Consider the following 26,214-nt stretch of genomic DNA (forward strand, 5'->3'; position numbering starts at 1 on the left):
AGATGAAGCCACAAGCCTAGGAACAAACCTGGAAAAGACAAGGAATGGATTCTCCCCTAGAACCTCTGGAGGGAGTGTGGTATTGACAATACCTTGATTTCAGCCTTATGGCTTCCAGAACTGTGAGAGAATAACTTTCTGTTGTTTTATTTTTATTTTTCTATTTTAAAAAAATATTTATTTATTTATTTATTGGCTGCATTGTGTCTTCCTTGCTGTGGGTGGTCTTTCACTAGTTGTGGTGAGCTGGGGCTACTCTTCGTTGGGGTACACGGGCTTCTCATTGAAGCTGCTTCTCTTGCTGTGGAGCACTAGCTCTAGGCATGCAGGCTTCAGTAGTTGTGGTGTGCGGGCTCAGTAGTTGTGGCTCATGGGCTCTAGAGCGCAGGCTCAGTAGTTGTGGTGCACAGACTTAGTTGCTCCGCAGCATGTGGGATATTCCCAGACCAGGGCTCAAACCCACGTCCCCTGCATTGGCAGGCAGATTCTTAAGCATTGCGCCACCAGGGAAGTCCCCTTTCTGTTGTTTTTAGTTTGTGGTAATTTGATACAATAGCTCCAGGTAACTAATACAGGAACCTCACAGGTCATCTAGTCCGACTCCTTCATATAACAGGTGAGGAAGCTGAGGCTTGAAGAAGGAAAGTGACCAAGGTCGCATAGTTATTGGCACAATAAGTAAAGGACTGGGATTCTGGTTTCTCCTCTCCCAGAGTCCACTACAACTGTGTCTTTTTAAAAAAAAATTAAACACCTTTTATTGAGGTATAATTCACATGCTGTACAATTTACCCATTTAAAGTATATAGTTCAGGGGAGATCCCTGGTGGCCTAGTGGTGAGGATTCTGGACTTTCACTGCCATGGCCCGGGTTGAATCCCTGGTCAGGGAACAGAGATCCTACAAGTTGTGTGGCGTGGCCAAAAACAAAACAAAACAAACAAACAAACAAAAACGTTTGTTCAGTGTTTTTTTTTTTGTTTGTTTTAAATTCACAGGGTTCTTCAAACATCATCACAATATAATTTGAGAATATTTTCATCCCTCCCAAAAGAAACCCCATAACCATTAGCCATTCTTTTCTGTGTCTTTTATAATTCCTTGTTTCGGGCATATTGGTCTTATCTCCCCAGTCAGACTGGACTTCTCAATCTCTTATCTTTTCTACTCTTTTTTCCTTCTCTAGTCTGATGCTTCACCTGGGGCTGTGGTTTGATTGGTAACACTAACTCACTTTATTGATGAAGCTCTGGACCTAGCGGTTTCCTTTATGTTCCCCAGTTATGTTGCTGATTTGCAGGAAATGGCCAAGCAACTCATCATTCTCTGAACCAACTGCCAAAGATATCAGATTCAATTGTCCTTCATTTGTTCCTTGAGAGGCAGGGCCCAGAAACAAGTCACAAAGGGCCAGGCAGTTTGAACTCCCTCCAGTATCTCCAGGGGAAACTCCACTGTGTCACCCACCACAGTGTTGAGGAGGAGTTTACCACTGGCTGGGCCAGCATCTGATGACCTGGATGGTGATGTCTAGAAGCCTAAGGAAAAAAAAACAAAGTAGAACATGGTATTGGGACTTCCCCAGTGGTCCGGTGGCTAAGACTTCACAGTCCCAATGCAGCGGGCCTGGGTTTCATTCCTGGTCAGGGAACTAGATCCCACATGCCACAACTAAAAATTCCACACGTGGCAAAGAAGATTCTGCATACCACAACTAAGACCTGATGCAGCCAAATAAATAAATAAATAAATATAAAAAAAAGAACATGGTATTGGGGGACCACTTTCTCCACATTCCTGATGTTTTCTTTCTTAGGACAGAAGCCCTATTACTAACACTCTTGGCCTCTCTCCACTCAGCTTTCACTCCCTCTCCCCCAGGTGCAGAGAGCACCCACTTGGATCTGTTCCTTTCTATATGTTTTACAGAGGTACACCTCCCATGAGTGAGAGGCCTATGGTTTGCCACTGATAATTATGATGGGGTAGTGAGTCAGTCTAATTCTGAAATTCCTGTTTGGAAAAAAAAAAAGGAGATCCCTGGTACCCTAGTGGTTAGGACTCCACTCTTTCAGTGTCTTGGCCCAGGTTCAATCTCTGGTCAGGGAACTGAGATCCCACAAGCTGTGTGGCATGGCCAAAAATACACCCCACCATCCTGTTAGGAAGCCCATGGTGGCTGCACACCGAAGCCATACCTTCCAGTATGGTCTTTATCAGTTATAAAGGTGAGTGTTGCCATCTGCCTCATTTATCTATCTCCACTGGTTCAGAACTTGGGTGGAGAAAAGAGACCTGTTATGTACACAGGTGGGGAAAAAGGAGGTGTGATGCATTGACCACTTAGATCCTAACACATGGGTCCTCCATGAACTCTGGAAGTCCTGAGTTGTGATGGTGAATTTTACATGTCAACTTGACTAGGCTAAGGGATACCTAGATATGGGTAAACAAATTTTCTGCATAAGTCTGTGAGGGTGTTTCCAGAAGAGATTAGCATTTGAATTGGTAGACTAAATAAAGAAGATTGCTTTCACCAATGCAGGTCAGTTTATCTAATCCACTGAGGGTCTGAATAGAACAAAAACCTAGAGGAAGAGAGAATTTATTCTCTGTTTAAGTTGGGACATCAGTCTTCTCCTGCTCGTAGACATTAGTACTCCTGGTTCTCAGGCTTTTGGAATTGGACTGGATTAAACCACCAGCTTCCCTGGATCTCCAGCTTGCAGATGGCAAATCATGAGACTTCTGGGCCTCCATCATCAAGTGAGCCAATTCCTATAATACACACACACACACACACACACACACACACAGAGTCCTGTTAGTTCTGTTTCTCTGGAGACCCCTGACTATTATATGAGTCTTCTCATCTAGATGATGGTAACAGAATCTCAAGAGCTTCCCTGCTTCCAGAGCCTCTCATTCCCTGTTTACAGAGAGCATTTAGTTTAAAATTTTTATGCAGAGCATTTAGTTTAAATTTCCAATATGGAAGAGAGGAAATTAAACTTCACTGAGCCTCTGTTAAGACATTATCCTTGGTGCTTTGACATGTTATTTTATTTAAAGCATAACTCTGAGAGACAGTAATAGCAATAATTTATTGTATTATTTCTTTCTTTACACCAGTTTCTGGGCTTTTTTACCTGCATCAGCTGGCTTAATCCTTTCAGGCAACTGAGGCTCAAAGAGATTGTGTAATTTTCCCAAGGTCATGCAGAAATTAGTTCTAGAACCAGGCATTTAATGTAAAAAAAAAAATGTCCAACCTAGTGCTTTTTTTATTCCAAGGCTCTTCCTATTGTAGTGCTGTTATTATATCTTTCAGAATCCTAGAGCAATTCTTAGTTTATCTTGTATTAGTACAAAATCATTCTTGGGGCTTGTAATACCCTCTACTGATTACCTGCTCAATCAGCTCAGCCAGTGTTTAAACTCAAGGGGGGAAACTTGACCCCCACATACCATCTTGCACTCCCATCTTCCCCTTTTCCACCTCTGAAGAATCCTTTCCACCTGCAAAACCTCCCTTTCTGTTCTTTAAGCTCACTCCTTTCAGGCCTTTGTGCAGAAGTCTTCACTGTTGGGAGCTGCTACATTCTGATCACCCTAAATCAATATTCTCCCAGCCTTTGAAGTTTGTTCATTTGTTCTTTCATTAATTCATTTATTTGTTCATCCCCAAATATTTGAGCATCTATTTTGCAAAAGACACTAAGCCAGAATGTCTGGGAGAAACAACGATAAATCAGAGGTGAAATTTTGGGGAGCTTACGTGATCGCATGTGGTGGGGTTGTCAGGCTGAAATAGTGATAATACCATGGTCCTTCACCGGTGTAGGCACACTTGAAGTAATAAAGGAGGAAAACAAATATGTACTGAATGATATATTAAACATTTTTCCAGGTATGTATATATTATCTCACTTAATGTCCGGGACCCACAATGTTCCTCCCTCCAGCTGTGTTCTGGACACATCCCTTTTGGCCTAAGGGTTCTTGCTTTCTCTCTCTCAAGGTCTCTCTCTCTCCTATGTTTGTAATGTCTTTCTGATGGTTCTTTCTCTTCAGCATATAAATTTAAGTATTATTATCAGTAATAATATTTTGAGCACTTACTATGTGCCAGACCAATACTACAAGTGATGGGCTGTGTAATGTCTCCCCAGAGATATCCTATCCTAATCCTCAGGAATATATGGAAATGTTATCATACATGGTAAAAGGGACTTTGAAGATACGGTTAAGTTAAGGATTTTGAAATGGGGAAATTATCCGGGATTATCTGGGTGGGCCAGATGTAGTCACAAGCATCCTTTTAGAAGTCAGACAGAAAGCAATGTGACAACAGAAGCAGAGAGACAGGGAGACAGATAGGGAGAGAGAGAGACAGAGATTGGAAGATGCTCTATCGCTGGCTTTGAATATGGAGGAAGGGGGCCACAAACCAAAGAATACAGGCAGCCGCTAGAAGCTAGAAAAGGCAAAGAAACAGATTCTTTCCTAGATCCTTCAAAAGTAACGCAGCCTTGCCGACCCATTTTAAGACCTCTGATTCCCAGAACTTAAGATAATAAATTTATGCACTTTTAAGGCATGAAGTTTTTAGCAATTTGTTACAGCCACAATAGGAAACTAATACTCCAAGCTAAGTCTCTCTTATCTTTATTTTTTAAAACATTTATTTATGTATTTTTTTCTTTTTGGCTGCGTTGGGTCTTCATTGCTGCGCACAGGCTTTCTCTAGTTGCGGCAAGTGGCGGCTACTCTTCATTGCGGTGTGCAGGCTTCTCATTGCGGTGGCTTCTCTTGTTGTGGAGCACGGGCATGTGGACTTCAGTAGTTGTGGCTCATGGGCTCTAGAGCACAGGCTCAGTAGTTGTGGTGCACGGGCTTAGTTGCTCTGCGGCATGTGGGATCTTCCTGGACCAGGGCTCGAACCTGTGCCCCCTGCATTGGCAGGTGGATTCTTAACCACTGCGCCATCAGGGAAGTCCTGTCTCTCTTATCTTTAAAGGGAGGGAGGGAAGGAAGGAAGGAAGGAAGGAAGGAAGGAAGGAAGGAAGGAAGGAAGGAAGGAAGAAAGAAAAGAAGAAAGAAAGAAGGAAAGAAAGAAAGGGAGACAGGAAAAATTCCTTCCTCAATGTGTGTTGTCTCTCCTTTCCATCAAAGTCAAGTTTCTTGAGAAGGGCCCTTTCCACCTCCTTCCTCCACACTTGCTTCTATCCCCACTTTGATCTGGTATTCATCTCTACCGATGAATCATGTTTGCCTAGAGCCAACAACAACCTCTTCATCCCAAATGTATGAACACTTTTCAAATTCTGTCCTGACATTTCAGAATTGACCAATTCCTCTTTCTTGAAACCCTTTGCTTCCCTTAGTTTTGGTAGACACCTGCACAATTTCCCTCCTACCTCGGCTTCTCCTTAGTCCCCTTGCGTCCCATTGCCTTTTTATATGCTTGATGTTTCCCTAGAGTCCACCCTCAGTCTCTCAGTCTCTTTATCTTCTGAAATCCTCTCTGAGCGATCTCATCCATTCTCATGGTTTCAGTGACAACCTGTTGCCAATGGCTCTCAAATCTGTATCTTTGCCCAGATCTCATTCCTTACCCCACACTCCTAAATGTAACCACCCATCGTCTTGCCTAGTTGACTATTCAACGGTACTACAAGCATCTCAAACACTCACATCCCAATTCTTTCTAATTATCTTTCCTTTCAAGCCTGCTTCTCCTCTATACTCAGTCTCTGAAATAAGAAACCTGGGAGTCATGAGAAAACACTCTTTCTTCCTGAGTGCCTGCACTTAGTTTCAATACTGTCAATCCCACTCCTGAATCACATCCCCTCCTCTTTATAATCATTGCTTCTACCTTAGTTCAAACTTTTATTTCCTGGTACTTATTCGTTCTTGCCTGGATCACTGCAATAGTTTAACAATTGGTCTTCTTACTTCTTTTTTCTTTTAAATTGAAGTATAGTTGATTTACAATGTTTTTCTTACTTCTAGTAGTCCTATTCCCTTATAATCTATCCTACTTCATGTTAACAGAGTAATATATATAAATAAGTCAGGCCGTTTTACTCCTGAAAATCCATCATTTGGATCCCTGTTATCTTTAAGATAGAGTCCAAATGTCACCATGTGGTATACAAACTCTGCCTTCACTTTGTCCTTCCATGCCTACTTGCCTAGTTTCTTCTCCTTTCATGCTTTCCCACGCATCTTATACTCCTTTATGAAAGACAACTTTCATCAAACCAAAGTAGCAGGTAGCAAAGTGGTGGAGGGCAGCGGTTCTGGACTCAAACTTCCTGGTTTGAGTCTTGGCTTCATCACTTATTAAGTAAACTGTGATTGGGACTTCCCTGGTGGTGCAGTGGTTAAGACTCTGAGCTCCTAATAGAGGGGGCCTGGATTTGATCCCTGGTCAGGGCACTGGATCCCACATGCATGCCACAACTAAGAGTTTGCATACCACAACTAAGGAGCCTGCGAGCCGCAACTAAGGAGCCCATGAGCTGCAACTAAGACCCAGCGCAACCAAAAAAAAAAAGAAAGGATAGAAAAATAAATATAAAATAAAATAAAAGTAATTGTTTAAAATAAAAAGTAAACTGTGATCTTGTTCAATACATTTACTTCACCTCTCCCTGCCTTATCTATACCTTATACCTTAACCTCTTCATCTATCAAATAGTCATACTATGTATTTCAAACAGTTGTTTTGAGAATCAAATGAGGTAACACTTGTCAAGCTCTTAGAGTGGCGCCCGACAGTGCTCAGCAAGGGTTTGGTTCTATTATTTCCTGGCCTCTGTACTTGGTGTTTTATCTGCCCACAATCCTGCATCTCTCCCCTCCCCCTTCCTGCTTCGTCAATTTCTACTTTAAGGCTAAGCCAGTGTTATTTCCCCTGGGAAGCTTTCCCTAACCTCCACCATCTCCAGGCCATAGATGCAAAGCTCTGTCATAGTTCCTGGTGCTGAAATTGTTTTTTTCCCTCACTAGATTGTACCTTGAGAGCAGGAATTGTGTCTTTACTCTAGTGTCCCCAGCAACTAGCATATAAATGCTGCTCCATAAATATTTGTTGGGTAAATGGATAAATGTGATATTCTGGATAAATTCATGTTTTAGTTAATCCAAGAATTTGGCTCTTCAGACAAAATGCTGCTCCCATTTTAAAACAGAGAGTAGACAATTCAGGGCAGGGGACATTAGGAGGATCTTTTGTCTGGAACTGCTTCCTAAGAACGATATCTTATTTCATGCCAGGGCTCTGAGAGCCAAGGGGCATTTTTCCACAGGCCTGTGGCACATCTTTTCCTTTCTGTTCCATTGTGGGGGGACGACAGGAAGGAAAAGGGGAGAAGGAAGGAGTGGATCCAGCTCCTGGGAACTCTACCTAGTGTCCAAGCATAGGAATATGCTTATTTTGGAAAGCTGTTCATCCTTCATCCTGTTGCCAGTAGCCTGAAGGGCCCTGGTCAGACATACATTACAGCTCCCTCCGCCCTTCTAGGTCAGTCAAAAATATTTTGTTGAACAAATGAATGAAGGAATGTTGCAGCCAGAGGCTGCAGTGCAGTCATAGGAGAAGCCATCCTTTCCATTCCATCACAGAGAAATAGTGGGAAGGGAGCTCCTACTGGATGGAGTCAAACTTCTAAACAACTGCAAAAGGGATTCTGGGCTTGTGAGGAATGGAGCCAAAGTTTAGGGTAATCCCCCATCCTTGGCGGTCTCACAATTTCCTCTCTTGCAAACTTTGCAAATGCTTACAGGGCAGGTTGATCGAATAAAACTAATTGATGAAAGTGCAGATTCTAATACAGCACTTCAGATAGTTCAGAGGGGTTTTAACAACATAACCTGCTATGTAAAGGAGGAGTAGAGCACAACAGCTCTCAGGGACGTAGAGGTATAGCAGGGACAATGGCGTTTCAGCAGGACCTTAGGCTCTTTCAAATCACACAGACTCCTCCCCAAAGCTAGGAATCCTTCATTCATGTATTTAGTGCTATTTGTGTGTGAGGCATTAGGAGACAAAGATGAGCAAAACAGACACTGTCCCAGCCCCTGTGGGGCTTGGTCTCATGGGGAAGATATACTATCAAGAGTCATTTAGAACCTAACATGTTAAGTGTTATAAGGGAGGCAAGGGGACCTTTGGAAGTGATAGATCAGTATCCTGCCTAAGGCTTGGCAGTGTTAGGATTTCTTTCCGGCAGTGATGATATCTACGTTCTTACATAAAACATGAGAAGGAACTAGTCGCAGACAAAGGGAAGAAAAGAAGGTGTTGAGGTGTTTGACAAGTGCTCTCGGCAAAGGAGATGGATTTTGTTTGTTTTTGGCAGTACGCAGGCCTCTCACCGCTGTGGCCTCTCCCGTTGCGGAGCACAGGCTCCGGACGCGCAGGCTCAGCGGCCATGGCTCACGGGCCCGGCCGCTCCGCGGCATGTGGGATCTTCCCGGTCGGGGGACGAACCCGTGTCTCCTGCGTCGGCAGGCGGACTCTCAACCACTGTGCCACCAGGGAAGCCCGAGATTGTGTTTTTGTTGCAGGACGTTAAGTAGGACTCATTCGGTACCCTGGAATTGTCAGTTATTCTGCCAAACCAAGAGGTACCATGAAGAGGTGGCAAGTCAGTTCTGCTATCCCAAACCATAGCCCAGTACCCCATCCTCTACCTCCCCAGGAAATAAATAGAAGATGGTGTGGAGGTGGAAAGGGAAAAGGGGTTGATGGAATCATGTGTCTGTCACCAGCCAAGGGATCGAGTGCTGTGCGTTTTGTCCTCACCTCCCCCGAGTGAGGGGTCTCCAAGAGAACCACTCATAGAAATTGATGGGTTGGCAAGGAGAGACTGCATCTCAGTCCGTGGTTGGATACCTGCTGATGAGCTTGCTGATCTGTTCTCTGTGATCATTGGAATAAGGAGTGAGGGTTGACAGGGAAAGGGTTGTCACTCCTACAATGTGGTTTAGCAGGGACATGTGAGTTTCCTGTGAGTCAAAGGAACAGTGTGAAAATCAACACAGCTGGAGCCATCTTGCTGGTCCTCCTCCCAAGAAAACCAGTAGCCAGGGGAGCTTAGTTATACAGCCAAAGGCAGGACCTGAGGCCTTGTGGGAAGCAGTTAGGCTGGAGCAGATGTCCCATCAGGGGACGGTGCGATGGAGAGAGCTCCCAGGAAACTAATCCATGTGCCCATAAGAGTTAGCATTTGGGCACCTTCCAAATGGAAGGTATCCACCATCAGTCAGCTTTAGCCTGAGAGGCAAACAACCAACAGATGGTTGCCATGACATGCCCAGTTAGGTAAAAGGATGTTTTGTCCTTCGTCCCAGACCCTCCTCCAGGTCCCAACACAACAAGTAGCTTAAATTAACAAAAAAGAGAGTTCTATTAAAGGACAGAATGCACCAGTTCCCCAAACTGAGTCCCACGCTGAAGACTGGCTGGTGCTGAGGGGAAGGAAGGAATGTAAACTTGAAATGAGACTGAAGTTTTAAAGTGGACTAACTACACTAGGCTGGACTTCTAATAACTAAGCTAACAGAAAGCTACAGAATCTTTCAGAGCCGAAAAGGGAGAACTGACAAGAGTATGGTGGATGGCATTGCTTAAAAGCAAGCCAGGACTGTGCTCAGCAGAGTTCAGAATGCTTATTACATTGTTTCCACAGGCAAAAAGGCCTTGAGATAAGAAGCAGCCTCTTGTGTTAAAGTACAACCTTGAGGATATTATGCTAACTGGAATAAGCCAGTCACAAAAGGACAACTACTGTGTGATTCCACTTACACGAGGTACCTAGAGTAGTCAAGTTAATAGAGACAGAAAGTAGAATGGTGGTTGCCAGGGGCTGAAAGCAATGGAGGGATGGGGAGTTATTGTTCAAAGAGTTCAGAGTTTCAGTTTGGAAAGATGAAAAAGTTCTGGAGACAGACCGTGGTGACGGCTGCATAACAATGTGTATGTAATTAATGCCACTGAAGTGTACACTTAAAAATGTTTAAAATCGTAAATTTTATGTTATGTATATTTCATCACAATAAAAGAAAAACATTTTAAAGATTAAAAAAAAAGAACATAGGGCTTCCCTGGTGGCACAGTGGTTGAGAGTCCGCCTGACGATGCAGGAGACGCGGGTTCGTGCCCTGGTCCGGGAAGATCCCACATGCCGCAGAGCGGCTGGGCCCGTGAGCCATGGCCGCTGGGCCTGCGCGTCCGGAGCCTGTGCTTCGCAACGGGAGAGGCCACAACAGTGAGAGGCCCGCGTACCGCAAAAAAAAAAAAAAAAAAAAAAAAAGAACATAGTATTTGAAAGTGATTGGAACACAGAGTGAGAGAAGGCTGGAGGAGTAGGAAGAGGCCAGGCAATGAAACCCTTGTTAAGGTGTTGGTACTTTATTTTAGGGGCACAGGGAAGTCATGACACATTTTAATGATCACATTTGCACTTTAGAATAATCCAACAAGTGGTGGGGTGGGAACTGGAGATGGAGAAAAGGGGTCAGATGGGATGATATTCAGGTAGATAATTATCAGGAATTGCTGGTAGAGGGGAAAACCCAACAAAACTTCTCTTTCCCCACTTCTCCTTCCAGCTGACCCCCCAAATGCTGTCCCATTTCCAGTTCCTTTCTTTCACTTCATTCGACGATGCTGGACCAATGCTCAGCTCGATCATTTGGTTCTCTGGGGCACTGCGCTTAGGAGGCAGCTTGGCTGTCCTATGGGGACGTGGAGGGCAGTGGGCACCAATAGTTTGCAAACAGCCCCTCCCAGCAGTGCGAAGAGACAGGCTGAGTCTCAAATGTCATCCAGGTTTCACAGACCAGTAGGTCCTAACGGAAGATTAAATGACTTGCCCAATACCCCACAGCTGATTTGTTACAAAGCGCAAATTTCAACTCCAGCTTTAGGGATCTTATTATTATTGTTTTTTTTAGGGATCTTTTAGTAACACTTCATTGCTGCTCCCAGATGTTAAACAAGCGAAAGAAAATGAAAAAAGGGCACGAACCCGCACAGCAACGAAAACAATCAGATTGACTGTCGGGTCTTCCTCTAGGTGTGCACGTGCTGCAAGTCTGAGGCCCGCCGCGGCCAAGGTAAAGAAGTGAGTGCGTGCTACCGGAACGAGGCCAGCCCCGGTACCGGTGGGACAGTGCGCATGTGCTGCAGGTCCTAGGCCAGCCCCGGAAGAGGTGGGGAAGGAACCTAAAAGGAGAGGGTTGGCGCTGTCCGTCAGCCTAAGCAGCCCACGTTCGGTTAGCAGAACCCATGCCATGGACGACCCCTTCCTTACACCTAGGACCGCTGCCTTACGGTCTGGCCGTAAGCACTGCACCTTTGGATTCCCCGAGGGCCAAAGAGAACACGGTACCGGAAGCGCCCTCTTCTCTCGCGGCTTTTCCGGGAGCAGAGGAAATTGGCGAAGCCCATTGGCTAGTGGGGATCAGAACGGGGTGAGTCACTCGGCCGGCGCGTGGGGCACTATGGGTGTTGTAGTTCCGGGCACCAGGGTCCAGTCTTCTAGAGAGAAATCTTGAAGTCCAGTGGGTGCAGGGAAGCTGCTTGCACAGGGAAATCGGGTATGGAGTAGCTGCGTGGGTGTGGCTTTGTTCTGTTATTTCTTTTGGGTGAGACCTCGCTCTTTCTGTCTGCCTTCAGGGGCCTTCAGTTTGTTCCATACTTGAGGCTTCCCCCTTGATAAGCGCCAGTCACATGCAGATCCCTTTTACAATTCCAAGCTGGCTCCGACTGGTCTTAAGTTCCTTGTCTCGGCTGTCTTCCTCACACCCAGGCCCTGGAATCCTCCTCCGTCCTTCTTTCTCCCGTGAGTACCTTTTCTTGTCTCTTGTCTTAGACAGAGCCCATCTTAACACTGCCCTTAGCCCATGAGGCATGCCAACGGCCCCAAGAAAAGGCTGTCACAGCAAATGTTTGTAGGCGCAAGAATATCTGAGCTTTCCACTTCAGCAGCCTTGCAGCTCACTTCTTTTTTGTTTCTCTTCTGATATTGCAGTTGCCTCTTTTCTGATTCCACCTCTGTGTAGTCTCTCTTCTTAAGTCTGTTGGGCAACCTTGGTCGTAGTTGGTCCCTCTTTGGTCCTGTCAGTTTGCCTCTGGCCTCACATTTTGGTTATAGAACAGATGGTGCACACCTGACCTGACTTATAGGACAGAGGGGGGAAATGAAAGAAACTGGGTAGAAAAAAGGGAATTATCAGAACGAGTCAGATAAATATATGGTCAGAAAATATATGGTGAAAGTGGGAGAAGAGAGCAATCCTTTTCTTCTTGTACCTGCACAAACAGTTTAGTGCTGGCTGTGAGCAGGGCTCTGGGGGCTCCATGCTGGGGATGCACTAGCCGGAAACCACCTAGATACTGGGGGTCCAGTCCAGGAGGACACAGACATGCAGGTAAGCAACAGTGCAAGATGGCATCAGTCTCTGTCCTGCCTTCCTGTGTGTTCCTCTGCTCATTCTCATCCTTCCCTCAGCTCATTCCAAAGTACTTGGCCTCTTCATATCTCCCTCTGTTCCATGTTCTTCTTTCCACTCCCAAGCTCCCTCTCCCCTTGTTCTGACCCAAGCCATTTCTTTTGTATCTTGCTGTTTTGTCACTTTGACACCAGAAGGTGTTGCAGGGAAAGCCGTGCTCATAGGGGATTTAGTAACACAGACTGCTCCATGCTTGGCCTTCATCCTTGTGTGAGAAATGTTTATTAATCGTCATCTCATTCCAGGGCAGTCTCTTAGCATTTATACACACTACTTGGACTAGAATCACTTGCAGATCTTTTATACCGAATGCTCCAGAATCATGGAATGTCATGCAACCCAAATTGACTTAATTCTGCTGCCTATTGAGCGATGGGAGGAATCTGAGGTTTGAAAAGTTAATCTCATGGAGACAGTGGTCAGGAGGGACCCATTGATGTGTGATAAGAAGTAGAACCCTGCATGACTGGGGAAGAAAAGCCTTAGCATTTTTCTTTTTTTAAAGCATGCCTTAATGGATTGACTGGGCTAGAACAGAAATATTACCTTTCAAAAGATATTTTTGAACCGTAAATTCAGAAATCGTTTTTTATTCCCCTAGTCTATTCTAAATTGTCTTATTGGAGGCAATGCAATAGGGGGTGGTGGTGGATAGATTTCCAAATAATAGATAATCTAATAACCAAGCTTATTTAAAGAATGCTTGCCACAACTACTGAAGCCTGTGCACCCTAGAGCCTGTGTGCCACAACTATGGAGCCCATGCTCCACAACTACTGAGGCCCATGTGCTCTAGGGCCCACGTGCTGCAACTACTGAAGCCCGTGTGCTCTAGGGCCTGTGTGCCACAACTACAGGGCTCTCATGCCGCAACTACTGAGCTCGTGTGCAGCAACTATGAGCCTGCACGCCTAGAGCCCATGCTCTGCAACAGGAGAAGCCACAGCAATGAGAAGCCTGTGCACTGCAAAGAAGAGTAGCCCCTGCTCGTTGCAACTAAAGAAAGCCCACACACAGCAATGAAGACCCAATTCAGCCAGCCACAAAAAGAAAAAAAAAAAGAAGAATGCTTTGTAATGCCTTTGGACAGTAGATTTACCTCTAGGATTGTTTATGACGAATACTACTTCATTTGCATTCCTTGAAAATGAGACACACCATAAAGAAGTGAAATTTCATCTTCTATTATGCTTAAAATAATTCCCCTCCAAGTCCCTGCATGATCTGATCCCCAGTTACCTCTCTAATCTCACCTCCTACCCTATTCCTTATGGTCACTCTACTCTAGCTACCCTGGCTTTATTGCTGTTTCATAAACATGCCATGCACACTCCCTCTGCCTGGAATACTCTTTTTCAGGTAACTTGTTCAGGGCTTTACTCAAATATTCATTTCATCAGAGAGTTCTTCTCTGATTACCTTATCTATAATCAAATAGAGCCTTTATTACTCTATCCCTGTGTTAAGTAGTATCCCTTCTTGAAAATACTATATATTTGTTTACTTGCTTATTGTCTGTTTCCCAAACTAGAAAATAAGCTCCATGAGAGTATGGTCCTAATCTGTTTCCTTAGTCCCTAGAACATGGTGTATAGAAGGCACTCAATTGTAGGATGAAAGGATTTAAAAAAAACCATTTACAGAGCACTTATTATGTGTAAGCCACTGTGTGTGTAGTGAATAGTGTGGGATCTACAGAGATGAATAAGATAATAGTCCTTAACTTTGAACAATCTGCAGTCTAGAAAAACTATAGAATAATCTTAGGATCATTCCTTAAATTGTAGCTAAGCCAAAGGTCATAAGTCTGAAGAGCCAAGGTCACCTGTGGTGTATTTGGGATGTAGTATCATTTGTCCCATTTGGCATACTTCTGAACTGGCCTCTGTGCTGTTCTGTTATCTCTGGGACCACTTCCCACCATGTCCTTGTGTAGAAGGATGAGCCCGCCTAGTCAAAGAGCACACAAAAGTTGTTATTGCTTTACTTCTGTCTGGCATCCTGGCTGCCAATCTCACTCCCCTTCTAGGGCATCCAGTTCACCACCACCAGAGTGGCTGTCACCAACCACAGGTCTTACCATGTCTCCCATTTTAAGCCCTTCAGTTGGCAACTCCTTACTTGGCATTCCAGGCACCCCCTTCTCCCCTCCCCTAATCTGACGCCTGTTTACCTCAACAGCTTTATCTTCCTCTGTGCTCTTCCTGACTTGATGATTCAGAAATATGAAATTTGCAGTTCCCTGACTATATTACTATTTTGTTTTTCTCTGTGTTGTTCTCTTTGCCTAGAATGCCCTTTCCCTTAATCCTTGCCTTACTACAGTGCTCTTTCACAACTCAGCTAGAGGAACACATCTTCCTAGAAGCTTTAACAGTTCTCCTCTCCTGCCCAGTATGGATGAGTTTCCTTTCCTATGTCCCTCTCCTTTTCTCAGAACAAAACACATGGCAGTACTCATTAATCTCTTTCTACTTACTAGATTGTAGGTCCTTTGAAGGTGGTCATGTGAAGAGCTTTCTGCATTGTATTTAAGAGTACAGGCCTTGGAGTCAGTCAGACCCAGGTTTGAATTCCAGCTCTGCTTGTTGGCCATATGTCTTTGGGCCAGTCACATGACTCTTTGAGCCTGTTTCCTCTTCAGTACAATGATCTAATTGTACTCACCTTTGTATCCCCAGCTTCTGAAGCCATGCTCAATGAATTCAACTTGGTTGTCTCTTTGTAGATTTCTTTTTTTTAAAATTTATCTTTTATCCAATAGCTATTTATTTATTTATTTATTTAATTTATTTTTGGCTGTGTTGGGTCTTAGTTGCAGCACACAGGATCTTTTGTTGTAGCATGCATGCTTCTTGCTAGTTGTGGCAGTCGATTTTCTTTTTCTACTTGTGGCGTGCAAGCTCCAGGGCACCGGGCTCTGTAGTTGTAGCGTGCAGGTTCCAGAGCATATGGGCTCTGTAGTTTGCAGCATGCAATGAAATTGAGAAATGAAATTGAGTTATTTGTAGTGAGGTGGATGGACCTAGAGTCTGTCATACAGAGTAAAGTAAGTCAGAAAGAGAAAAATAAATACACATATATATGATACCTCAACCAGACTCCCTGGTTGAGGTGTGCAAGTTCAGTAGTTGTGGCATGTGGGCTTAGTTACCCCGTGGCATGTGGGATCTTAGTTCCCTGACCAGGGATCGAACCCATATCCCCTGCACTGTAAGGTGGATTCTTTACCACTGGACCACCAGGGAAATCCCTGTAGATTTCTTTCTTTTTTTTAAAATATGAATTTGTTTATTTTTAATTTTGGCTGTGTTAGGTCTTCATTGCTGTGCGTGGGCTTTCTCTAGTTGTGGTGAGCGGGGGCTGCTCTTTGTTGCAGTGCGTGGGCTTCTCATTGTGGTGGCTTCTCTTGTTGCGGAGCATGGGCTCTAGGTACAGGGGCTTCAGTAGTTGTAGCACGCAGGCTCAGTAGTTGTGGCTCGTGGGCTCTAGAGCGCAGGCTCAGTTGTTGTGACGCACAGGCTTAGTTGCTCCGCAGCATGTGGAATCTTCCCGGACCAGGGCTCAAACCCGTGTCCCCTGCATTGGCAGGCGTATTCTTAACCACTGTGCCACCAGGGAAGCCCGGAAGCCCCCCTGTAGATTCTTCATGTCCTCCCTCTCTTGTTCATACAGGTTCAAGATGGCTGACTTTGGTTATGCGAGCAGTAGGCCTGACCTGAGTGAGTGATGGGTGATTGTGTGTATGAGAGAGAGAGAGAATATTAATGTGTCAGTAGGTTATATTGCACTCAATCTTGCTCCATATGAGAGTTAAAAGTGGATAGTATGTGTCTAATTAGGGTCAGGTGGTGGCAGTAGGAATGATGAGTAGGTTTTGTCAAGCAAAATAAGACTGGGAAAGATTAAGCTTTCAAACCATTTACTTGCTTTTACACACTTCCAGTTTAAAACCCACAAAAACAACCAAATTTGAATATGGTTAATTAAATTGACATCTTAAACTTTAAGGTAGTTTTTATTTTGATTCATGGTATGGAAACTTTAACTTAGTCATTACTTTTGTTTCAAAAAACCATGAGAGAGAGATTTCAGGTCTAAAAGTTGTCATTTGGTTGATGCTCTGGTACATCCACTTTAGAGAATGGGTTAATATCTCATATTAAAGTCTCATTTCAGCCTAGCTTTTAAAAAACTTTTGGTTGTAGAACTTCCACAATCTTCTTTTAATGTCCTTCAAAGCATGACATATGCAATAAAGCAAGTATTGTGCTTCCCTTAAAAGAATGTGGTTAATAAGAGTTGACAATGAAGGGAGTTGGGTCTCACGGCCCCAACTATTCCTCCAAGATAATGCAAAAACATTACATCACTGTTCTACTCCCTTATGATGCTTGAAAATTTTTTTTTGAAAATTTACTGTACATATTCTTCTTAAAGATAATTCAGTGCAGTTTAAAATGGTGCCTAATTTCCTCAGAAGAAAACTGCTCACTTAAAACAATTAACCACTCTAAAAGGCCCACCTCAGTTGATCTTTCTTCCTACCTGAATAAATTCTTTTTAACAAAAAAAAAAAAAATAGAAAAAAAGAGTTGGAACTTAACAGTTGAAAGTGGACCAAACATCATTTTGGTTTTCTTCCTTTGCTTTGAATTCTTCAGAAGAAAAATGTTGGATTCTCCTAATAACTAATATAATGCCTGTTATTCTTTGTTTTTTTCTCAGGTCTAGATGCAGAATATTTCCAGGGTATACAAGCGTACTGAAACATTACAAGAAAGGTCAATAAGTGTTGCACAGCATCCAAACTGGAAAAAGTTCAGCAACAGGAAGGCAGTGAAAGATAAAGAAGGTACCACCAAGAAAAATGTGTCAGTGATTTCCCCTAAGATGTTCTTGTCCCAAAGAAGCAGTCCCAGGGGAATGGATTTGTATACATATGAGTTTGGGAAGAGCTTAAGTTGGCATGCCATCCTTAGAGAATATACTTGAGGAGAAGTCCTGTGTATGTATATATATATATATATATATATCCAGTGTGGCAAAGCTTCCTTTAGAGCTTTCATTTCATACAGCACTAGAGTTCTCATTAGTGAAAAAGCCTATAAATATACTGAGTTTGAGAAAAAGTTCAGCCACATTGCACCCTCAATGAGCACTGGAGAAACCTCTACGTGTAATAACAGGGACTGTTTTCATTTGAGTTTCAGATCTCATTGTGTGTCAGAGAACACCTTTTTTTTTAACATCTTTATTGGAGTATAATTGCTTTACATTGTTGTGTTAGTTGCTGTTGTATAACAAAGTGAATCAGCTATATGTATACATATATCCCCATATCCCTGCCCTCTTGCATCTCCCTCCTACCCTCCCTATCCCACCCCTCTAGGTGATCACAAAGCACTGAGCTGATCTCCCTGTGCTATGCGGCTGCTTCCCACTAGCTATCTATTTTACATTTGGTAGTGTATATATGTCCATGCCACTCTTTCACTTTGTCCCAGCTTCCCCTTCCCCTTCCCCGTGTCCTGAAGTCCATTCTCTACGTCTGCATCTTTATTCCTGTCCTGCCCGTAGGTTCTTCAGAACCATATATATGTATATATTTTTAAGATTCCACATATATATGTTAGCATACGGTATTTGTTTTTCTCTTTCTGACTTACTTCACTCTGTATGACAGACTCTAGGTCCATCCACCTCACTACAAATAACTCAATTTTGTTTCTTTTTATGGCTGAGTAATATTCCATTGTATATATGTGCCACATCTTCTTTATCCATTCATCTGTCGATGGACACTCAGGTTGCTTCCATGTCCTGGCTATTGTAAATAGAGCTGCAATGAATATTGTGGTACATGACTCTTTTTAAATTATTGTTTTCTCAGGGTATATGCCCAGTAGTGGGATTGCTGGATCGTATGATAGTTCTATTTTTAGTTTTTTAAGGAACCTCCATACTGTTCTCCATAGTGGCTGTATCAATTTACATTCCCACCAACAGTGCAAGAGGGTTCTCTTTTCTCCACACCCTCTCCAACATTTATTGTTTGTAGATTGTCTGATGATGGCCATTCTGACTGGTGTGAGGTGATACCTCATTGTAGTTTTGATTTGCATTTCTCAAATGATTAGTGATGTTGAGCATCCTTTCATATGTTTGTTGGCAATCTGTATATCTTCTTTGGAGAAATGTCTATTGGGGTCTGCTGCCCATTTTTGTATTGGCTTGTTTGTTTTTTTGATATTGAGCTGCATGAGCTGCTGGTAAATTTTGGAAATGAATCCTTTGTCAGTTGCTTCATTTGCAAATATCTTCCCCTATTCTGAGGGTTGTCTTTTCCTCTTGTTTATGGTTTCCTTTTCTGTGCAAGAGCTTTTAAGTTTCATTAGGTCCCATTTGTTTATTTTTGTGTTTATTTCCATTTCTCTAAGAGGTGGGTCAAGGAGGATCTTGCTGTGATTTATGTCATAGAGTGTTCTGCCTGTGTTTTCCTCTAAGACTTTTATAGTGTCTTGCCTTACATTTAGGTATTTAATGCACTTTGAGTTTATTTTTGTGTATGGTGTTAGGTAGTGTTCTAATTTCATTCTTTTACATGTGGCTGCCCAGTTTTCTCAGCACCAGTTATTGAAGAGGCTGTCTTTTCTCCACTGTATATTCTTGCCTGCTTTGTCATAGATAAGTTGACCATAGGTGCATGGGTTTATCTCTAGGCTTTCTATCCTGTTCCATTGATGTATATTCCTGTTTTTGTGCCAGTACCATACTGTCTTGATTACTGTAGCTTTGTAGTATAGTCTGAAGTCCGGGAGCCTGATTCCTCCAGCTCCGTTTTTCTTTGGCAAGATTGCTTTGGCTATTCGGGGTCTTTTGTGTTTCCATGCAAATTGTGAAATTTTTTGTTCTAGTTCTGTGAAAAATGCCGTTGGTAGCTTGATAGGGATTGCACTGAATCTGTAGATTGCTTTGGGTAGTATAGTCATTTTCACAATGTTGATTCTTCCAATCCAAGAACACGGTATATCTCTCCAAATATTTGTATCATCTTTAATTTCTTTCATCAGTGTCTTATACTTTTCTGCATACAGGTCTTTTGTTTCTCTAGGTAGGTTTATTCCTAGGTATTTTATTTTGTTTGTTGCAGTGGTAAATGGGAGTGTTTCCTTAATTCCTCTTTCATATTTTGCATCATTAGTGTATAGGAATGCAAGAGATTTCTGTGCATTAATTTTGTATCCTGCTACTTTACCAAATTCATTGATTAGCTCTAGTAGTTTTCTGGTAGCATCTTTAGGATTCTCTATGTATAGTATCATGTCATCTGCAAACAGTGACATCTTTATTTTTTCCTTTCCAAATTGGATTCCTTTTATTTTTTTTTCTTCTCTGATTGCTATGGCTAAAACTTCCAAAACTATGTTGAATAATAGTGGTGAGAGTGGACAACCTTGTCTTGTTCCTTGTCTTACTGGAAATACTTTGTTTTTCACCATTGGAGGATGATATTGGCTGTGGGTTTGTCATATGTGGCCTTTATTATGTTGAGGTAAGTTCCCTCTATGCCCACTTTCTGGGGGGGTTTATCATAAATATGTTGAATTTTGTCAAAAGCTTTTTCTCCATCTACTGAGATGACTATATGGTTTTTCTCCTACAATTTGTTAATATGGTGTATCACATTGATTGATTTGCATATATTGAAGAATCCTTGCATTCCTGGAATAAACCCCACTTGATCATGGTGTATGATCCTTTTAATGTGCTGTTGGATTCTGTTTGCTAGTATTTTGCTGAGAGTTTTTGCATCTCTGTTCATCAGTGCTATTGGCCTGTAGTTTTCTTTCTTTGTGACATCTTTGTCTGGTTTTGGTATTAGGGTGATGGTGGCCTTGTAGAATGAGTTTCGGAGTGTTCCTCTCTCTGCTGTATTTTGGGAGAGTTTGAGAGGGATAGGTGTTAGCTCTTCTCTAAATGTTTGATAGAATTCGCCTGTGAAGCCATCTGGTCCTGGGCTTTTGTTTGTTGGAAGCTTTTAAATCACAGTTTCAATTTCAGTGCCTGTGATTGGTTTGTTTATATTTTCTATTTCTTCCTGGTTCAGAGTCAGAAGGTTGTGCTTTTCTAAGAATTTGTCCATTTCTTCCAGGTTGTCCATTTTATTGGCGTATAGGTGCTTGTAGTAATCTCTCACAATCTTTTGTATTTCTGCAATGTCAGTTGTTACTTCTCCATTTTCATTTCTAATTCTATTGATTTGTGTCTTCTCCCTTTTTTTCTTGATGAGTCTGGCTAATGGTATATCAATTTTATTTATGTTCTCAAAGAACCAGGTTTTAGATTTGTTGATCTTTGCTATTGTTTCCTTCGTTTCTTTTTCATTTATTTCTGATCTGATCTTTATCATTTCTTTCCTTCTGCTAAGTTTGGGTTTTTTTTTTTTTGTTCTTCTTTCTCTGATTGCTTTAGGTGCAAGGTTAGATTGTTTATTTGAGATGTTTCTTGTTTTTTGAAGTAGGATTGTATTGCTATCAACTTCTCTCTTAGAAATGATTTTACAGCATCCCATAGGTTTTGGGTCATTGTGTTTTCATTGTCTTTTGTCTCTAGGTATTTTTTGATTTCCTCTTTGATTTCTTCAGTGATCTCTTGGTTATTTAGTAGTGTATTGTTTAACCTCCATGTGTTTATATTTTTTTACTGATATTTTCCTGTAATTGATATCTAGTCTCATAGTGTTGTGGTTGGAAAAGATACGTGATATGATTTCAATTTTCTTCATTTTACCACGGCTTGATTTGTGACCCAAGATATGATCTGTCCTGGAGAATGTTCCATGAGCACTTGAGAAGAAAGTGTATTCTGTTGTTTTTGGATGGAAAGTCCTATAAATATCAATTAAATCCATCTTGTTTTATGTATCAGTTAAAGTTTGTGTTTCCTTATTTATTTTCATTTTGGATGATCTGTCCATTGGTGAAAGTGGGGTGTTAAAGTCCCCTACTATGATTGTATTACTGTCGATTTCTCCTTTTATGGCTGTTAGCATTTGCCTTATGTATTGAGGTGCCCCTATGTTGGGTGCATATATATTTACAATTGTTATATCTTCTTCTTGGATTGATCCCTTGATCATTATGTAGTGTCCTTCTTTGTCTCTTGTAACACTCTTTATTTTAATGCCTATTTTGTCTGATATGAAAATTGCTAGTCCAGCTTTCTTTTGATTTCCTTTTGCATGGAATATCTTTTTCCATCCCCTCACTTTCAGTCTGTATGTGTCCCAAGTCTAAAGTGTGTTTCTTGTAGACAGCATATATATGGGTCTTGTTTTTGTATCCATGCAGCCAGTCTTTGTCTTTTGGTTGGAGCATTTAATCCTTTTACATTTAAGGTAATTATCGATATGTACATTCCTATAACTATTTTCTTTACTGTTTTGGGTTTGTTATTTTAGGTCTTTTCTGTCTCTTGTGTTTCCTGTCTAGAGAAGTTCCTTTAGCATTTGTTGTAAAGCTGGTTTAGTGGTGCTGAATTCTCTTAGTTTTGCTTGTCTGTAAAGGTTTTAATTTCTCCATTGAATATGAATGAGATCCTTGCTGGGTAGAGTAATCTTGGTTGTACGTTTTTCCCTTTCATCACTTTAAATATGTCCTGCCAATCCCCTGTGGCTTGCAGAGTTTCTGCTGAAAGATCAGCTGTTAACCTTATGGGGATTCCCTTGTATGTTATTTATTGCTTTTCCCTTGATGCTTTTAATATTTTTTTCTTTGTATTTAATTTTTGATAGTTTGATAAATATGTGTCTTGGCATGTTTCTTCTTGGATTTATCCTGTATGGGACTCTCTGTGCTTCCTGTACTTTTAAAAAAAATTTTTTTTATACAGCCGGTTCTTATTAGTCATCAATTTTATACCCATCAGTGTATACATGTCAATCCCAATCGCCCAATTCATCACACCACCACACCCCCCACCCCGGGGCATCCCCCCTTGGTATCCATACGTTTGTTCTCTACATCTGTGTCTCAATTTCTGCCCTGCAAACTGGTTCATCTGTACCATTTTTCTAGGTTCCACATAAATGCGTTAATATACGATATTTGTTTTTCTCTTTCTGACTTACTCACTCTGTATGACAGTCTCTAGATCCATCCACGTCTCAACAAATGACCCAATTTCGTTACTTTTATGGCTGAGTAATAGTCCATTGTATATATGTACCACAACTTCTTCATGAATTCCTCTGTCAATGGGCATTTAGGTTGCTTCCATGACCTGGCTATTGTAAACAGGGCTGCAGTGAACGTTGGGGTGCATGTGTCTATTTGAATTGCGGTTTTCTCTGGGTATATGCCCAGCAGTGGGCATACTTCTATTTTTAGTTTTTTAAGGAACCTCCATACTGTTCTCCATAGTGGCTGTGTCAGTTTACATTCCCACCAACAGTGCAAGAGGGTTCCCTTTTCTCCACACCCTCTCCAGCATTTGTTGTTTGTAGAATTTCTTATGAAGCCCATTCTAACTGGAGTGAGGTGATACCTCATTGTAGTTTTGTTTGCATTTCTCTAATAATTAGTGATGTTGAGCAGGTTTTCATGTGCTTCTTGGCCATCTGTATGTCTTCTTTGGAGACATGTCTATTTAGGTCTTCTGCCCATTTTTGGATTGGTTCTTTGTTTTTTTAATATTGAGCTGCATGAGCTCTTTATATATTTTGGAGATTAATCCTTTGTCCATTGATTCGTCTGCAAATATTTTCTCCCAATCTGAGCATTGTCTTTTTGTCTTGTTTATGGTTTCCTTTGCTGTGCAAAAGCTTTGAAGTTTCATTAGGTCCCATTTTTTTTTTATTTCCATTACTCTAGGAGGTGGATCAAAAAAGATCTTGCTGTGATTTATGTCAAAGAGTGTTCTTCCTGTGTTTTCCTCTCAGAGTTTTATAGTGCCCAGTCTTACATTTAGGTCTCTAATCCATGTTGAGTTTATTTTTGTGTATGGTGTTAGGAAGTGTTCTAATTTCATTCTTTTACACGTAGCTGTCCAGTTTTCCCAGCATCACTTATTGAAGAGACTGTCTTTTCTCCATTGTATATCCATGCCTCCTTTGTCATAGATTAGTTGACCGTAGGTGCGTGGGTTTATCTCTAGGCTTTCTATCCTGTTCCATTGATCTATATTTGGGTTTTTGTGCCAGTACTATTATTGTTTTGATTACTGTAGGCTTGCAGTATAGTCTGAAGTCAGCAAGTCTGATTCCTCCATCTCTGTATTTTTCCCTCAAGGTTGGTTTGGTATCCGGGGTCTTTTGTGTCTCCGTACAAATTTTAACATTTTTTGTTCTAGTTCTGTAAAAAATGCCACTGCTAATTTGATAGGGATTGCATTGAAACTGTAGATTGCTTTGGGTAATATAGTCATTTTCACAATATTGATTCTTCCAATCGAAGAATATGGTATATCTCTCCATCTGTTTGTGTCATCTTTGATTTCTTTCATCAGTGTCTTATAGTTTTCTGAGTACAGGTCTTTTACCACCTTAGGTAGGTTTATTCCTAGTTATTTTGTTCTTTTTGTTGCAGCAGTGATTGGGATTGTTTCCTTAATTTCTCTTTCTGATCTTTCATTGTTAGTGTATAGGAATGCAAGAGATTTCTGTGCATTAACTTTGTATCCTACAACTTTACCAAATTCATTGATTAGATCTAGTAATTTTCTGGTGGCATCTTTAGGATTCTCTATGTATAGTATCTGGTCATCTGCAAACAGTGACAATTTTACTTCTTCTTTTCCGATTTGTATTCCTTTCTTTCTTTTTGTTCTCTGATTGCCGTGGCTAGGACTTCCAAAACTATGTTGAATAATAGTAGTGAGAGTGGACATTCTTATCTTGTTCCTGATCTTAGAGGAAATGCTTTCAGTTTTTCACCATTGAGAATGATGTTTGCTGTGGGTTTTGTCATATATGGCCTTTATTTTGTTGAGGTAGGTTCCCTCTATGCCCACTTTCTGGAGAGTTTTTTTCATAACTGGGTGTTGAATTTTGTCAAAAGCTTTTTCTGCATCTATTGAGTTGATCATATGGTTTTTATTCTTCAATTTGTTAATATGGTGTATCAGATTGATTGAATTGCATATATTGAAGAATCCCTGCATCCCTGGGATAAATCCCATTTGATAATGGTGTATGATCCTTTTAATGTGTTGTTGGATTCTGTTTGCTCGTATTTTGTTGAGGATTTTTGCATCTATATTCATCAGTGATATTGGTCTGTAATTTTCTTTTTTTGTAGTATCTTTGTCTGGTTTTGGTATCAGGGTGATGGTGGGCTCATAGAATGAGCTTGGGAGTGTTCCTTCCTATGCAGTTTTTTGGAAGAGTTTGAGAAGGATGGGTGTTAGCTCTTCTCTAAATGTTTGATAGAATGCACCTTTGAAGCCATCTGGCCCTGGACTTTTGTTTATTGGAAGATTTTTAATCACAGTTTCAATTTCCCTACTTGTGATTGGTCTGTTCATATTTTCTGTTTCTTCCTGGTTCAGTCTTGGAAGGTTATACCTTTGTAAGAATTTGTCCATTTTTTCCAGGTTGCCCATTTTATTAGCATAGAGTTGCTTGTAGTAGTCTCTTAGGATGCTTTGTATTTCTGTGGTGTTTGTTATAACTTCTCCTTTTTCATTTCTAATTGTATTGATATGAGTCCTCTCCCTCTTTTCCTTAATGAGTCTGGCTAAAGGTTTATCAATTTTGTTTATCTTCTCAAAGACTCAGCTTTTAGTTTTATTGATCTTTGCTATTGTTTTCTTTGGTTCTATTTCATTTATTTCTTCTCTGATCTTTATGATTTCTTTCCTTCTACTAACTTTGGGTATTATTTGTTGTTCTTTCTCTATTTCTTTTAGGTGTAAGGTTAGATTGTTTATTTGAGATTTTTCTTGTTTCTTGAAGTAGGATTTTATTGCTTACAAACTTCCCTCTTAGCACTGATTTTGCTGCATCCCATAGGTTTTGGATCATTGTGAGTTTGTTGTCATTTGTCTCTACGTATTTTTTGATTTCCTCTTTGATTTCTTCAGTGATCTCTTGGTTATTTAGTAACGTATTGTTTAGCCTCCATGTGTTTGTGTTTTTTACATTTTTTCCCTGTAATTGATTTCTAATCTCATAGCACTGTGGTCGGAAAAGATGCTTGATATGATTTCAATTTTCTTAAAATTACCAAGGCTTTATTTCTGACCCAAGATGTGATCTATCCTGGAGAATGTTCCGTGTGCACTTGAGAAGAAAGTGTAATCTGCTGTTTTTGGATGGAATGTCCTATAAATATCTATTAAATCTATCCCATCTATTGTGTCATTTAAAGCTTCTGTTTCCTTATTAATTTTCTGTCTGTATGATATGTCCACTGGTGTAAGTGAGGTGTTAAAATTTCCCCACTATTATTGTGTTACTGTTGATTTCCTCTTTTATAGCTGTTAGCACTTGCCTTATGTATTGAGGTGCTCCTATGTTGGGTGCATATATATTTATAATTGTTATATCTTCTTCTTGGATTGCTCCCTTGATCATTATGTAGTGTCCTTCCTTGTTTCTTGTAACATTCTTTATTTTAAAGTCTACTTTACCTGATATGAGTATGGCTACTCCAGCTTTCTTTTGATTTCCATTTGCATGGA

General features: G+C 41.3%; 1 protein-coding gene and 1 long non-coding RNA gene across 4 annotated transcripts in view; one reads left to right on the top strand and one right to left on the bottom strand.

Moving 5' to 3' along the window:
• Positions 1-788: 788 nt before the first annotated feature.
• Positions 789-11,176, bottom strand: LOC309800465. Its single transcript, XR_014293462.1, has 3 exons — positions 11,046-11,176; positions 3,779-3,849; positions 789-2,778 (listed from the first exon to the last, which is right to left on the bottom strand). It is a non-coding gene; the product is annotated as an uncharacterized lncRNA (long non-coding RNA).
• Positions 11,177-11,758: 582 nt separating this feature from the next.
• The window catches only part of LOC309799845 (T-cell surface glycoprotein CD1b-1-like), a 90,261-nt gene continuing 75,805 nt past the window's right edge, over positions 11,759-26,214 (top strand). For 2 of the 3 annotated variants that reach the window (XM_082613448.1, XM_082613449.1), the window contains exons 1-2: positions 11,759-11,861; positions 17,260-17,386. In XM_082613448.1, coding sequence (XP_082469574.1) covers positions 17,266-17,386 — 121 coding nt within the window. In that variant the 5' untranslated portion in view covers positions 11,759-11,861; positions 17,260-17,265. Of the gene's footprint in view, positions 11,862-12,377; positions 12,451-17,259; positions 17,387-26,214 lie in introns of those variants that run through there. The other variant, XM_082613447.1, reaches the window with a different exon arrangement.

Source organism: Mesoplodon mirus, assembly GCF_964341445.2.
Source record: "Mesoplodon mirus genome assembly, chromosome: 3".
NCBI lineage: Eukaryota > Metazoa > Chordata > Mammalia > Artiodactyla > Ziphiidae > Mesoplodon > Mesoplodon mirus.